This window comes from Gavialis gangeticus, unplaced genomic scaffold (assembly GCF_001723915.1).
Source record: "Gavialis gangeticus isolate Ggan-Ray unplaced genomic scaffold, GavGan_comp1, whole genome shotgun sequence".
NCBI lineage: Eukaryota > Metazoa > Chordata > Crocodylia > Gavialidae > Gavialis > Gavialis gangeticus.
The window spans coordinates 11458338-11474407 of NW_017729027.1; the positions used below are offsets into that span (position 1 = coordinate 11458338).

General features: G+C 43.1%; 1 protein-coding gene across 1 annotated transcript in view; it reads left to right on the forward strand.

The window, feature by feature from the left end:
- PHIP (pleckstrin homology domain interacting protein) overlaps positions 1–16070 on the forward strand; it is a 217830-nt gene that overhangs the window by 32547 nt on the left and 169213 nt on the right. The window contains exon 4 of the mRNA XM_019520451.1: positions 4898–5058. Within this exon, the coding sequence (XP_019375996.1) occupies positions 4898–5058 (161 nt within the window). The remainder of the gene's footprint in view (positions 1–4897; positions 5059–16070) is intronic.

The window sequence follows — 16070 nt, forward strand, 5'->3', positions numbered from 1 at the left end:
AAAACAATTACAAACAAACAAAAAAAATCCAAAAACAAAAAACCCCCTGCGTTTCAGTGGAAGAAGCAGCACATTATGTTGACCTGACTCTGGGATATTTGTATGGAGCGGGCTCTTCAGAGGGACTTTTTGGCACTTTTAGCTAAAACCAATTCAATCAGCTGTTAGATAAAAACGTTGCAAAAGCCCTACTAAAGTGCCCAATCTATATAGATGTTGGGCAACCCGAGTTCATCTTGTGTGCTGCCTCTTCTGTGAGTGTACTTGGCTTGGTGTGGGAGCATGTGGGGTTTTAAGTGAAGTGTCACTTTTTTTTTTAAGCAGCCATGGTGCTTATTTGTATAGTACATTCTAATATTATAAAAGCCTAATTCTGTCTGTCTGTCTGTCTGTCACGCTTTATTCATGCTCTGATTGGCTGACAAACAGCCAGAGTGTGAAAGAGCGTTTGAACAGGAGCTGATGGCATTGGAGTGCCGCCATGATGACAGGGACAGGGGGGATGCTGGCCTCACCGCCCCGCCCCCCCCCCACTCCCTAGAGGTGGGGGCAGTGGGGGGGGATAGGCCACGGGAGCTGGCCTCGCCTCACCCCACCCCTTGCAGGTGATGGCAGCAGGGGGAGCAGGGTTGGGATTCCATGGGGGGGCAGTGAGCCACTGGCTCTGGCCTTGGTTTGCTCCTTCCCCCTTCTGTCGTTGCCACCTGCAGGGCCTGATACGGTGGTGGGGCAAATAGCCGGCGTGTGGTGGGGGGAGGGGAGGAGTGGGCCCAGGCCTGATGCAGGGAAGGACTGGGCTTGAGGGTTGGGAGAAGCTGGGCCGCTACAAGGGAAGCAGTGGGCCTGGGCCAACCCAGTGATGGTGGAGGAGATGGGAGGAGCAGGCTTTGAGCTGGGGAGAGTGAGGGTGGGAGAGGAATAGGACTGCACCCAAGGTGGGGGGAGGAGGACTGAGCCCAAGCTGGGAGAGAAGCCAGGCTGCTGTGGCGGTGTGTGTGGGGGGGGGGGGGGGGGGGGGGGCCCGGCCCGGTGGGGGGGGGGGGGGGGGGGGGGGGGGGAGGGGGGGGGGGGGGGGGGGGGGGGGGGGGAGGGGGGGGGGGGGGGGGGGGGGGGGGGGGAGGGGGGGGGGGGGGGGGGGGGGGGGGGGGAGGGGGGGGGGGGGGGGGGGGGGGGGGGGGAGGGGGGGGGGGGGGGGGGGGGGGGGGGGGAGGGGGGGGGGGGGGGGGGGGGGGGGGGGGAGGGGGGGGGGGGGGGGGGGGGGGGGGGGGAGGGGGGGGGGGGGGGGGGGGGGGGGGGGGAGGGGGGGGGGGGGGGGGGGGGGGGGGGGGAGGGGGGGGGGGGGGGGGGGGGGGGGGGGGAGGGGGGGGGGGGGGGGGGGGGGGGGGGGGAGGGGGGGGGGGGGGGGGGGGGGGGGGGGGAGGGGGGGGGGGGGGGGGGGGGGGGGGGGGAGCAGCGGGCCTGACCTGATGTGGCAGTGGCTGGGGGAGGGGAGGAGTGGGCTGCCCTCCCCCCCCCCTTTGGGCATGGCCCCACTCCTTGGGGCCCAGCTTCTCTCCACTCCCGGGCCCGCTCCTCTCCCTGGCTGCTGTGGCAAGAATGGGGGAAATTGGGCCCAGACCCCAAGCAGCAGGAGGGAAGTGGGAAGCAGACCTGAATGGGGGGTGGCCACAGGGCTCCTTCCCCGCCTGCTACTCCCCCATCATTTTTGATGGGCAATTGGCTAATACTTTAAGAAGGACGTCACGACTTAGAATTTCTTAGCTTAAATGATGACAGTGCTCTGTTACTATTTCTTGTACTGTTCTGATGTAGATGCAGGGGCGATGCATAGGGGGTGCACATGTATCCCCTGAGTGTGCAATGCACCCCCTACAAAAAGGCAGTGCTGACACCGGTGGTGGTGCCTGCGGGTGGTCGCCCACCCCACCGCTGACACAGGCGACGTCTGCGGGTGGTCTACCACCCCAGCTGGCTGTGGGTGGTTGCCAACCCACGGTTGGTGCTTGCCACCCCCGCCACTGGCATCTGTAGGAGCTCCCTCGCTCACCGCTGCTGAGCTTCTCCCACCGCCGCCGCCATGCTCCCCCAGCTGCTGGGGGTATTAGTCATTCATGTGTAGATATGAAACAAGATGGAAGTTAAATCTCTGAAGGACATCTTCTTTGCTAATAACCCGTTCAGTATTGAAGTTTCTCATCAAAAACAAACATTTCATCCAGTTTAGCACTTTCTTGGCAACCTCTGCTACTGTGGAATCACTTAATGGTTTCTGTGTTCAGCAGTGTTATACCACAGAAGTCTGGTAATACTGAAGAAGTGTTTAGGGCCAGATCCACAAAATGTTTACATGCCTGTCCTCAAAGCGTGGCCCATGCCGGCCAAAGGTTGCTGAACCCTTACTCTAAACAGTTCTGCTTCATAAATCACAGAAGAGCAAACAAATTGAAAAGAGTAAGATGTTTATTTCATTTACTGAATTTTGTAAATACATGAAGCAATTGGACACTTAAAGACTAGATCCACAAAGGTATTTTAGTATATTGTGGAACATAAGACTGGACAGACCTTCCTGGATCATCAGGCCCATTATTATAGTCAACCATATTGTAAAGTAACTTCCATAAAGTGATCAGAATCTTAAAAATATATAGGGTCTAGGGTAAAAAATTCTAATGAGTAGATGTCCTAGAATTTATTCCTGAAGCACCACAAATTAGAAGTTTCTAATAAAGCTTACTCGTGGTCAGTTTATTTCTCTTTTGGCCTTGGGACTGCTTAATTATTTATCAGTACAGTTATGTTTTCATTTCATATCCTGTCCTGAAATGTGATCAGAGATGCTCAGAATTGTGGTGAGGTGCCCTTGAAACCTGCGCTCTTGTGTGTGTAATTCTCTAAATCGAGACTGGTAAATTATAGCCTGCAGACCACACCAGGCTCGCAGAGAGGTCTGTTTTCACCTGTGATGCTCCGATCTAGCCCTGTGGATTGGGGCACAGCCATACCATGCTGTACATTCCCTTTGCAGTGCTACTCTTCACTGTAGAGCTTGCTGCTCTTCCACATCTGTGCTGACCCCCTCACTATTGAGGGGATGGGAATCAGTGGCAAGGGTAAGAGGAGGCAGCTGGGCAGTGAGGGGTGGAAACTTGTGCCTCATTGTGGGAGGTCATGTTGCAGAGGGTGACCTGTGTCAGTACAAAGTTGTTGACCACTGCTCTAAAGTTTTATGTTCCATAAAGAGGGAACAAAAGGAGTAAAAGAGTAAAATGTGTATTTCTTTCTGTTGAATAATAATCTGACCCTCCTTCTATAACAGTGTTCTGATGTTTTAAATATCCTTACAAATTATGGAGCCTGCTGTTTTTGATCTGATGTTCTTATTTTCTAAAGTGTGCAGTCTACTGTCACCTTTATTACATAAAGGTGATAATCTCCCTACGAATATAATTTTGGGATAGGCTTTTGGTTTTTCCCAATGGCAGATTAGTCATGATAACATCACCAGAAACTACTTACCAGACCTCCAGATAGTTTACCTTAAATCTGGTCAAAATACAAAAGTTACAATTGTTAACTAGCAATGTCCTCTTATATGACTAAACATTGGCAAAAAAGGCAAATGTGTTACAAGTTCAGTTGCACATAAAGAACTTAAGAGGCCAGAGCCCAATTTCGTAATTTGCTTTATAACAGTCTTATGGTGTATAGAATATATTTGTTCTTATTCTTCTAAATCAGTACATAAAACTATGGGGAAGAGTGTACGTGTGCGTTGTTTTATTGCTGGTGCTAAACCTGAGTCTGTCATGCTGTAAGTGTCAGGCCTAACTTACTGTGCTGAGCTTTATCTGCAATGTTGTTTTTTTTTGTTTTTGTTTTTCTTGGAAATCCTTTCTTACAAGCCTCAGCAAGGAGATATAAGACTCCCATACTAGGAAGCAACTTCTTCCTTACAAGCCTTCTTATCTTAAAAAGAAAAAGTTCTAATACTCGGAATTTGCCTTAAGCAGTAGAGATGTGGAGGTATCTAACTGCATATAGATTTATTTTACTTTTGTGGAAGGAGCTAGCAATTAGGGCTGTGCAAAGCTTCGGTCGCTAATTCGATTCAGTGGCTGAGTCTCCAAATCAAATCAGGAAACCTTTTAATTTCGCCGAATCGAATCAGAACCCTCCAAATCTGTTTGGAGAGATTCTGAAAGATTTGATGATTCAGATATAGCTTTAAAAGTTTTTCCTACATACCGCAAGGTTCCAGGCAGCTCGTGAATGCTGAGATGCTGGGATGGAGGGAGCATCCTACAGGAGCGTGGGGGAGCCCCCAGCGTGCTTGGCAGTGGATCCGGAAGTGGACCAGAAGCACTTCCGATCCATTTCTGGGTTCTCCACCAAGCACCCACCCCCCACTCCTGTGGGATGCTCCATCTGCCCCACCATTGCAGCATTCACAAGTTGCACCTGGTACCTCGTATATAGAAAAAACATTTAAAGTTGTGTCTGTGGCGGAATTGTTGATTGTCTGAATCTGCATCGAATCTTCAGATTTGCATTTGGCTGAATCGAATCGGGACAGTGATCCAAAGCAACAAATCAAATCATTGTCTCCGATTTGGGCCGAATCCGAATTGAATGTGGCCAGTTTTGCACACCCCTACTAGTCTGAGCTACTTTTTGCCCTAATGTTTTTCCCTTAGTTTACTGGGGACAGTTGATTAGTTGTGTTATGTTTAAAATGAGAGTCTGTTATAAAAACTTACGTGCGCATTAAATAGTCAAACGTTGAAAATGGTTTTCCTTTTATGAATAGGCAGCTGGGGTAAATATACAGTTACCACAAAATATAAATGCTACTGAAACCTAGCAGAATATAAACATCTTTTTTTCCCTTTGGTAGTGGATACCCTCTTTTCAAGAAAACTAAATGGAAGATACAGACTTGAACGCCTTGTTCCAACTGCAGTGTATCAACATATGAAAATGCACAAACGCATCTTAGGACATTTATCTTCCGTATACTGTGTAACGTTTGATCGGACTGGCAGACGGATATTTACCGTAAGTGTGAATTCCTTATTTTTGTACAATTTGATTTAAATATAGATGGGAAAATCTAGTTATTTCTGTTGTCAAATATCTTTATATATATGCTTTTTATGTGCAAGGATCAGATAAGTGAAGATGGTTACATTTGACTGATAATTCATAATTCTTTTTTAAAAAGCATGTAACCAAGTATTTTTGTAGGCCATTTGTATTTTTTTAATTATGAATTTTTTGGTCATGCAAATCTTACAGTGGGGTTTGTGGTAAGTGTCTTCTGATCAATTTTTATCTAAATAAGAAAATTTTACTCATTTTAACAAATGCTAAATAACGTATTTGGTCAACCGTGAGTATAATTTGGTCAACTATGAATATAATTAGATTATACATATGGAAATTTTATATAAAATTATCATCATTTTCCAGGTATAGAATCTAATTGGAGGTTTGCCTTGAATTTGTCCCCCTCCCACTGCTACAGCAGGGAAAATAAATCTAGGTGGATCAGGTGGCCCCCTTACCCTCCCCCACATCTTCCCCTTGAAACCCCTTTCCCCTTCCATCCCCTGCTCTTACTAGCAGACCCTGCTCTCCCTGAGCACATGGAAGTGAGGGGCAAATTTGAAACACTGACTTCATAAAAAACATGCGTATAGTAATTTAGTTCATCCAGATGCAGTTTAGGTTTTTTATAACTGCTGCATGTTTTTTATAACTGCTGCATGTTTTAACACAGGTACTTCATAAACGCACTTTTTAAGTAACACTTCTGAATTTGCTTTAAATATAGTACAAACAATACATGATGTTAATATAAAGCCAAAAGGCTCATTATTTATCCCATAGTTCACTGGGCTGGGCCACAGCACAATGAACAGTGTTTAAACCCATGGTGATCCCATAGCTAAGCACTGCTCAGTTTGGGTGTACTTCAGACAGTCCTCCACAAAGGATCCACATGCCAGTTAGTCCTCTACTCATGACTGGAACAGGGTGTTCTTGTCATAAGTCCTGGGATGCTCCAAAAATGTATATGCAGATGAGGCACAAGGCAGCCTGTTCTGGCTCCATCTCACGGAGGGTGAGGTCACACTAATCATACATGACAGGCTGAGAGGGGGCTACAGAAGGATTTTGGGTGAACTGTTTAGGGTTCTGTTTAGTGATGTTTGCCAGACATATAAGGCTGGCAAAGAAACAGGAATCATTGGAAATGGGAAAGAAAGGCACAGCTTGGCTGTGGAAGTGGAGAGGAAGTTGAGATATATTCAGGTAGTAGTTCACCATGAAAAAGTGTCGGTGTTGAAGGGGGCTACACTCAATGGACACTACCATATATCTTATTCAGATGGACTGTACTAACGTATCCTTGTGATAAGTTCCTATCAGCATGTTTGCCCAATATGGACCCATGTGGCTTATAATTATGCCTAGTGTTGGCTGCATGTAATCAGTTTCATAGTTGGTTTCCAGTGCTGAGCACAAGCTGCTTTTGGCCGCAGCTTAATGATAACCAAAGTATTTAATGAAGTTTCCTTGTATGCAGATGCAGGACAACGGGCTTCCTTCCCTACCCCCATGTTGATTATGGCAGGGGGAAAACCTAATTTTATATTCAAGTAAATATGGTACCTTTACAACATTTCACCACCCCTCTGCCCATTACAAGTCTGCTGTGTGGTACAAGCCTATGTAAAGTAATAGAGTGCTGATAGAGGATTTGATTAAGGATTCAAAAATGCAAGTAGAAAAAACTAATGCCAATCAAGTGGCATTACAGAAAATAGACCTTGTCAAAATAAATTGAAATTATTACTTTTGTCAGTGTTGATGGCATTGATGTGCAGTACTAAGTCTAAGTCAATTTTATAGTTTTGATTTCTAAATGAAAATGGCACACATTTAAAACTGGCTAACTGATAGGTTTCAATGTAGTTGCAAGCAGAAAATTATCGAGCGCTTACATTCTTGTTGGTTTCTTTTCCTTCCCATAATGGCATTCCCATGGGGATCAGCTTTTGGGTGCTGTATATTTAGTAATTCATTATTTATCTGGAAGGAAATATAAAATGGTTACTGATAAAGATATCTGATGACCCAAAGGTTGGAGTAGTAGGGGGATAATAAAGAGGATGGGAATTCTCTTGGGGCAGTATTTAACAATATCTTTGCTGCTGTGGTGAGGAGAGAGAGGAGCATAGACTTGATAAAACTTTTAAGGGCAAGTCCAAAAATACCCCGTGCTGAAAGAGGCCAGTTTCAAAAGTGAAAGGTCACATTAGCCACAACCATCTCTTTCTCAAGGAGTGAGAGAGATAGTCCATCATTTGCACCCTTATAATCTTACCATCAGTCAGTGCGTAACCAGTGATGACCCGAAAAACCTGGTCTCAGTTATGATGAATTCAAGCCATACTGAATAAATTTATCTCTAGTACTTGCTTTCCTGAAAAATAGATCCCTAGATGGTGATTAATTGTTCAGAACAAATCTCTTGTACCTCACCATTTTTTGGCAAATTGTGGTATAGGGGACCTCTTTCTAGGGTGACTGACACTGACAGGCTGTTTTATCTCCCTCTGCTAATAAACCTTGCAGAGATGGTTTTGATGTGACCACAGTGTGCCTCATTGCATTTCACACCATATTCTCCTTTTATGCTTGGATTGTAAGCTCTTTGGAGCATGAAAGGTCTTTTTGGAGGGCTGTCTATTGTATGTAGTCACGGATCTTGTTCTTTGATCCTTGGATGTACTGCAACACTAATGATAGAACAACCTGTAAGGGCAGAAGGTTGCCCCACCAGAACCAATGGATGGATGGTATACAAGATAAACCCAGAGATTTCAAATAGACATCCATAGCATCAGAAGCATTCTGCTGTGTTATGGGCCGAGTTCTTTGCAATGAAAAATATGTTCTGTTATTTTTCTATAGTCCAAAAATGAGTGAAAACATAAGAGCTGGAATTTTTAGAGGGCTGCCTCAAGTCTTAAAAGGTTGAGAAACCACTGTGTTGGAGCAAAGCAGCAGCAACATGCTCCGAAGCAGCAGCTATCCCTCCCCTTCTGGAACTGTTCAAGCTCTGTTTGTTCATACCCCAAAAAATAGTGAAAGTGGCTCCCCTTCTCTTTCTGCTATGCATCTAGATTACCTGTGGGGTAAATACGGGTCTGGAAATGAAACCATTTTCTCCTTTTGAGTTCAAGCCATCATGGTTTCTGAAACATTTGGAGTCCTAAAACATACAAATCTCACTCTGTAATCCCCCAAGGATATGGTTCTCCAGGCTTTTATGTTATCGAGGTTAAATTATTTCATGTATTCACAGTAAGTGATAAAACAAACTTTTATACTTAAGCCTCTAGCTTCTGAAAGGCATAATACAAACTAAATATGAGAAGTGGTTTTAAGATTTTCTTCAGAACTGATTGGTTGTAGAAGGTGTGTTATTTTAGATGTCTTGAAAAATATCTAAATCAAATACGGTGTTTCTTTTGCTGTAACTCAGCCAGTTCTGGAAGTGATAGACACCCACTTGCTTCATTCTGCAGAAGTAAATTGTTCTGGAAAGAGAAGACAAAAGAGAGCTCTTGTCCTGGGCGCTGAAAAGACAAGACGGTTCATAGCTCTCACACAGCTGTTTACCTTCTCGGAAGGCTTTGCAAGCATTCCTTTCCTAAAAATGACCAGTTAACTTGTGGAAAAAATTCAGATGGCTTTGTCTGCTGGTCTGTTACCTTGGATTAACTAACTCGGTTCTAAACGCTTCTCTTCCCAGTGGACATGTAACTAAAGAGGGTATCAGTTATCACCCAAGTAATATGTGAAAAAGTTAACTGGTACGTTCCTCAGCTCTGTTTATAAAAAGAAGGGCTATAGTCTTCATTACCTTCATTTCCTTGCAGCAGCATCTTTTGGCATACAGGTGCAAATAACTGTAGAAAAGGGCAATGTTGTTTTTAATTTGTTCATCCATTTTTTCTCTGTCATCCTCTTCTGTCATTTTAATTTGTGTGCCCTAGAATTTAGAATGGAAGCCATAGGGGTTTTTTGGGCTCCTTGGGGCTGACTTCCCACAATCCAGATTAAACGTTTTGAGTATGCCCATGATGCTCTCTTCTTCAGTGTTAGTTATAGTTATACGTGAAATGAACATTGTTTATCCAGCAAGCATAGTTTAGTATTCAGTACAGCTATGAAGATACTCGCCCACTTTTACTTGCATACCAGAGGTGGTCACAATCTGGAGCTCTGTAGGCAGTGTTGTAGTGATTACACTCTTTTCAGGAGGAGGAGAAAGGAATTTGGTGCTAGCTGGACTGCTGTTGACGTTGTACTCTAACAGAGTTTGAGCCCAGTGTCCTCTGGCTACTGCAATGGAGGTTGTTTTCTTTTCTGGCTCTCATAGATGCTACTGCTGCTGACAGTGATTATTTAGATTTATGTCCCCCTCTATCCAGAAAGGCTCAGAGTGGCTTACAATACATGCTACTCTAATCTGTTTTTCAACTACTGCAAAGAGTTTTCATCTCCTACCCCATTTCCCCTCTCACTCTCCCTAAGAATCTGTTTTTAGCATGTTCTTTGTCCTTAACAGTAACAGAGGTTCTCAGACGTTTATCTGCATGCCCATTCCACATGGCATATTCTACCCCCTCTTCCTTAGAGCCTCTTATAATCTGAGATGTTGTAATTGAGAGGTGTAGGAAGAGATTACCGTTCTAGGCTTTCTGCACAGAACACAAGGAGTGGAGGAGTGATGGCATGCTGTATGGGCACTGCTAAGGGAAAAAGTCTCTGAGCTTGAATGCCTGAGATTGTGTGTTCTCACAATGAAAATGTATTTCTGTGCACCACGCTTATCAAAGCACTCTGTTGCCTGTTAAGTACTTTTTCCTGTGTTTTATTGAAAGAACACATGCTTTTTTGTTTGTTTGTTTCTCCATAGCAGAACTTGATCAGACAACTTATATTAAAGGTGTATGCTTTTACTTCACATTTTATTACATATTTCCATAGCTTCATAGTTGGTAGGGTTGGAAGGGACCTGAGCAGATCATCAAGTCCAACCCCCTGCCATGGGCAGGAAAGAATGCTGGGGTCAAATGACCCCAGCAAGCTGTCTGTCTAGCCGTCTTTTGAAGACCTCCAGGGTAGGAGCGAGCATCTTAGAGCACTAAAATTCTTTCAGAACTAATTTAGTATTGGCTGGGTAACTCTTCTGACTTGGGAGAAATTTATTCTTCAGTATATTTAGGTCTGTTTACCTGTGTACAGTGCTCCCACTTCTGCCAGAAGTAACCTGCCACCTATTAATATTTACATACTGTGAAGTAAGAATGTGCATGCAGGCAGGTACTGTACAGCTGCTGGTGTGTGTTTAGATCCCTTGTACTGTTTTAGTTTGTGTTAATACCTTAAGTATCATGATAGCAATTGGCTATCGTGATGATGGTCCAGTATGAATATCTTTGCAAGTAAGAAGGTATTGAAAGAGAGGCATTGATTTTGCTGCCCCATAAGTCTGAGAAGTATGTATGCATCTGTAAATGCTAATTTATTTTGTAATTCAGTTCTACCAGTATAGATGAACCAGGGAGATTAGAGGCTTTTAAAAGGAAAGTTATGAGCAGCTACATCTTGCATTTACACAACTTAACAAATGTTGAGTATATAAAAAAAAGTGGTGGGTTTATTAATGTGTCTCACAACATATCTCACAATAGTTTTGTAAATTTTAAATTTCTGTTAAGTCTAGCTGTATTTTATCTAGTCAAATGGCTGCAGTGTCATATGTAAACTTGTCAGAAAGCAGTCAGATCATGAAAGAGACCTTTGAACACTTGTAAGAATGAAGTTAAAACAATTTTTTATATATGCTAGAGGGGAAGAGGACTGTTTTTATGTTGTGAGGAACAGTAAGGTCCTGTGGACAATGGTTCGGGACACATGCATTACTGCATTACAAATAATGATAGTGAGAGCTTACTTCTGTTTCTTATAGGAACGCTACTTTGCATCAGTTAGCTTTGGCATTTGTGGGTGTGAATATTTTTTATTTGGTGTCTTTGGATTTAAGTGTATTGTGACAAAAAATAGAAAATATTGTGGTCCCAGTTGCAAAGCTCATTTAAAGAAGCAAAATCAAATTTTTTTAGATATGCTTTTTTTTCCCTGAGTAGAACAAAAAAAATCCCTTTGGTTTGTTTGAAATAAATTAGTGACTTGTTTTTTTTTTTTTTAAATTATATTTCACATAAAAATATTTACTTCGTGGATTGAGAACTTGTAAGTCAGTTGCCTGAAAAATAAGAAACTAAATAGTGTGGGAGTTTCAAGAGTGGAGCCTTTAAAACTGGAAATGGTACTATAGCAACTACTTACACTTCAGAGGGGAAAAATGGCTAGCAGTACTGTCTAGCTATGGTTGCAAATGGCAAATTGCAAACTAACAGTGTAGTGAGAAATTCTTTGATAAATGAAGATACAATGTTATCTGATTAGAATGTTTTTAAATGAGGCAAGAGGACTGACAGGGTGAAGCGATGGTAGAAGCTGTGTGGAGCAGTGATTCTCAGCCAGGGGCCCTTGAAGTCTTTGAAATATGAGATTTCACATAGGAATTCGTGTTAAAACTATTCTGTCCTGTTGTGGTCTTTCTGAGTTCTGCCACAGGAGAATTGGTCTGTTAGTTTTCATTATTTTTTGCCTACTGCAGCCCCCCAACCCATCCCCTCAAAACCCCACTGTATTTACCTGAATCCAAGGCAACCTTGAATTTCAGGTTACTCCACAAATTTAAATTCTGTACCTGGAAAACTTGAAATTTGTTATAATTTTCCATGTGTAGAATCTAATTATTGGAGGGGTCATCTTTAAATTTGGTCCATCTCTCTTTCCCCCTCACCACCCTTGCTGCAGTAGCAAGGCAAGTAGCCTTGGAGGGAAGGAGGGGCAGGCAGCCTGCCCACCTCCCCTGGTGCCTGATCTCTTCCCTTTGCTTCCTGTATGTGTATGTTTTATACTAATTAGTTCATGAAGGGTTCTATATTTACTGCAATTGCAATGTCAGAACTTAACATTTTTACTTGTGAAATGGAATCTGTAGTTGCTAGCTCTGTAGTTTCATACTGTTAGTGTCAGTTTCCCAGCCTCTTCATTTTTTTTGGTTGTCAGTAACTTAAATGACAAAGGGGCATGAATAACAGTTATGTAGGGAAACATGAAATAGTGTCATTGTCGGTCCTGTCTGTCTTGCTTGCTGCACATTGAGGGTTAGAGTTAAACTCATGAATACTGTTTAAAGTCTTAAATTTTAAGAATTTTAAGTTGCGCATATTATTCTCAAGTCATCAAAAAGTTGTCAATAATAGCAACTAGTAGATAGCTTTAACAACAGTGCTATCAGAGCCTGTAGTGGTATCAACTATGCATGACAGATATACAACAGAAGCAACTTGAGTATTGTTAGAGTCACATGCAGCCATTGACTTGAATTATGAGTCTAATGAAGAATGTCTTGCATTTGAAAGCTTGTCTAACTTTATTCCAACCGTGCAGTTGGTCCAGTAAAAGAGATCACTCCCCCAAAAATACTTGCCTCTAACAAGGAAGTTGAGATCTTACAAAGACAAAATCACTGATGTCTGTATGTTTTTAAAATGTAACTGTTTTAGAGTTGGATGGCAATAGAGTCACAAACTGGTGGTTCGTCTGGGGAAGTACCTTGACTTCAATCATTGCCTGCACTGCATACTTCAAAGAAAGATTAAACACTTTCTCTCTGTAATGTTCCTGGTAAATTATATGGTACTTTTCCTATTTGGAAGGGATAAATAGGGTTCCTCCCTGACTTTAGTCTGTGTTGTTTTTGTTTTGTTTTTTTTCAGTGAAATACGAGGACTGGTAACGTTACCTTACTTTTAGTGCATTTTTCTTCGGGAATCCCTTCTGTTTGCATTTCCTGTTGTCATGAGGTATCAAAGTACTGATATCCCTGCAGCAGTCTCTAGCTACATTTGGGGACATCCTGGGTAACAGTCTCCCGTGAGTTGATGTTGATGTTGCATTTTCTTAAAGTTGACCTTGAGGGATGTCCCTGAAGCACTTTCTCTGCCCTATTGAGCATGTATGCCTTGGCTGAGTTGGCAGAAAAAACCCTTGCTTTGGGAGTCTGGAGTCAGGCATCCGGATGACATGGCCGGCCCAACGAAGTTGGTGTGGGATGATTGTTGCCTTAATACTCGTGGTGTTTGCTTGCTGGAGGATGCTGATGTCAGTGCGTCTCTCTTTTCACTGGATTTAGATGATCTTCCATAGGCAGCGTTGATGGTACTTCTCCAATAAATTTAGATGTCTTCTGTATGTTGTCCATGTCAGTTCTGTACAGCAATGTGGGGATCACAGTTGCTTGATAAACCATGAACTTGTTTTCAGATCTGATGTTGTAGTCTTTGAACCCTCGTTTCTTCAGATGTCTAAAGGCTGCACTTTCATATTAGAGGTGATGTTGGATTTCTTCATAGGTCTCAGCCTTCTGAGATGTCTTCTGAGGTATGGGAAATACTCAACATTCTCCAGAGTCTCACTGTGAATCTTGATTACTGGAGCTGGGGACTGTTCATTAGGAACTTGTTGGTGGAGGACCATAGTCTTCTGAATGTTAAGCATCAGTCACTTTTTTTTTGTATGCCTCAGTAAAGACACTGACAATTGCCTGAAGGTCTGCTTCTGAGTGAGCACGCACTACAGCATCAGCATACTGGAGCTTAATGATTGAAGTTGGGGTGGTCTTGTTTTTGGCTTGGAGTCAGCTGAGGTTAAACAGCTTATCCATCCATTCAGTAGTTTAGCTCTACTCTGGCGGGTCATCAAAATGCTCCTTCCAATGGACATTGAGACTCCTTTTTCCTTGATCAGGTCTCCTCCATCTTTAGGTCTCAAGGGTGTTGGTTCCTGATTGCTCAGACTAGGTGGCTTTGGTGGCACAGAAGAAACCACATGTATTGTAGATGCCAGTGAGATGTTGAATTTCCTTAGACTTCTCTTCCTACCATTTGTTCTTCATATTGCAGTCTTCCTTTGGACCTCTGCCTTGGCTTGTTGGAGAATCAGTTTCTTTTTCTTGGCATTTTTGTCATTTTGCCAAGCATAAAAGACATTGTGTTTGCAACTGAACAACTCTTGGATCTCCCAGTTGTTTTCATCCAATGTGCTCTTCACAGGCACTGATGACAGTGGCCTTAAGGGCACCCCACATGCTGCTGATCATCTTCTATTCTTGTTGATTGGAATTCACCAGTTCTTTGGTGAGGTACTGGTGGAAGAAGTCTTGCCTGCTTGGGTCCTTGAGTCCTTCAACATTGATCTTCTGTTGGCGTTGCTGCTGCTGCAGCCATTGCTTGGGAGCAGTTTGAGTGACATAACAGAGCAGATGAGTCAGTGATCAGACCCGCAGTCATCAGTTCCCAGCCTAGTTTGGCGGGATGCAGAGTTTTTGCAATCCCGGGCACAAACAATGACATAGTCAAATTAGGTGCCAGTGCTTAGATTGTAGGTGTTTCCGTGATGTCTTGTGCCTGGTTTTCTGGTGGAACAGGGTATTGGTGATAGTGAATCCATGTTCTGCACATCTGGTTAAGAGGAGGATGCCATTGGAATTGACCTTTCTTGCTCCCTCCTTACCAATGGTTGCTTCCATTTCAGAGGTTAGAGTCCTTTTTGACTCTGCCATTAAAATCACTGAGCAAAATAAGTCTTGCTCCCTCCAGAACATCAGAAAGGACTTGGTCAGGGTTGGCATAGAATTCCTTCTTGGTTTCATTGGTGGCATCATACCCCAATAATAACATGCAGCCTATTTTTGTAAGGCCCCAAGCAAGAAAAATAATCTTACCTTAGAATACGGGTAAGTACCAGGTGTCTTCAGTCTTTGAGGCTGTGGGCCATGTGCTGGGACCCTGTCTGGTGCCTCAGATCTGTGGCTGCTTGGTACCACACGTACCATCCAGATTGCGGCTCCCCGTGGGTCTGGAAATCTGGTGGCCAGGGGGAGGGAGCAATGGTAGGGTTAATTGCTGTTGAAACGTAATACTACCATTGCTGCTCCCTCCTCCCACTCTTTTGGGAAGCTCTTTTCCTTGTATATAATGTGCACCCCAATTCTCTGAAGCTGGTTTTGGGGGGAAAAGGTGCAGGTTATATGTTAGGAAAATGTTATTGTATCCTAACTGTGGTAGTGAACTGGAGATAATATTCTTATGAGTAGGATGAACATTTTTCTGAATATTACTAAGCTATTGAGTTTAATATCCTGTGTCAGTGAATTATGTCGTTTTTAATTAAGTTGTATAAACAAAGTATTATTCTTTATATATTTCAGAAGTAGCATGTTCATTTTATCAGCTGTTTGCATGGGTCACTGAAACAACATGAAGCATTCAGTTGATTTCTCTTAATATTTATTTTTATATATTGTTTATATTAAATTGACTTTGTTATTAAAGAAACTGCTCATCATAAACCCCCCCCACTGCACGTACAGCCATGTTTTATTGTCCTTTGTTCAACTTCTCTGTTTGCAGTAGAGTATCAAGGATACTCTAATAACAGAGCATTAAACTACATAAGATAGAGAAGCATAGTAGTAAGTAACATTGCTGAAATAACTTGAATTGAGTAATATTTGTTAGGGATGCAAATCCCAGTTCATAAAAATGCCAATTGTGGCAAAGAACAGTTACAGATTTAAATAGTGAGTGTACAATATGGAGAGAGAGTAGACATTATAGAACTACTACAATTGTAGTAACTTGTAACAGTAAATTTGTCTTCATTTTGAGACGTATCTTTTGGAGAAGCAGTTTCTCAACACTATATATTAGGGGTGCATCGATAAAGATCCTTTGGGCTGATACCGATGGCTGATTATTAACAAACCATATCAGTGGATACCGATCCAATTGCTGATATGGAGCACAACAGCTTGGAGAGCAGCTGGTAAGTCTGTTGGGGGAAGGGGC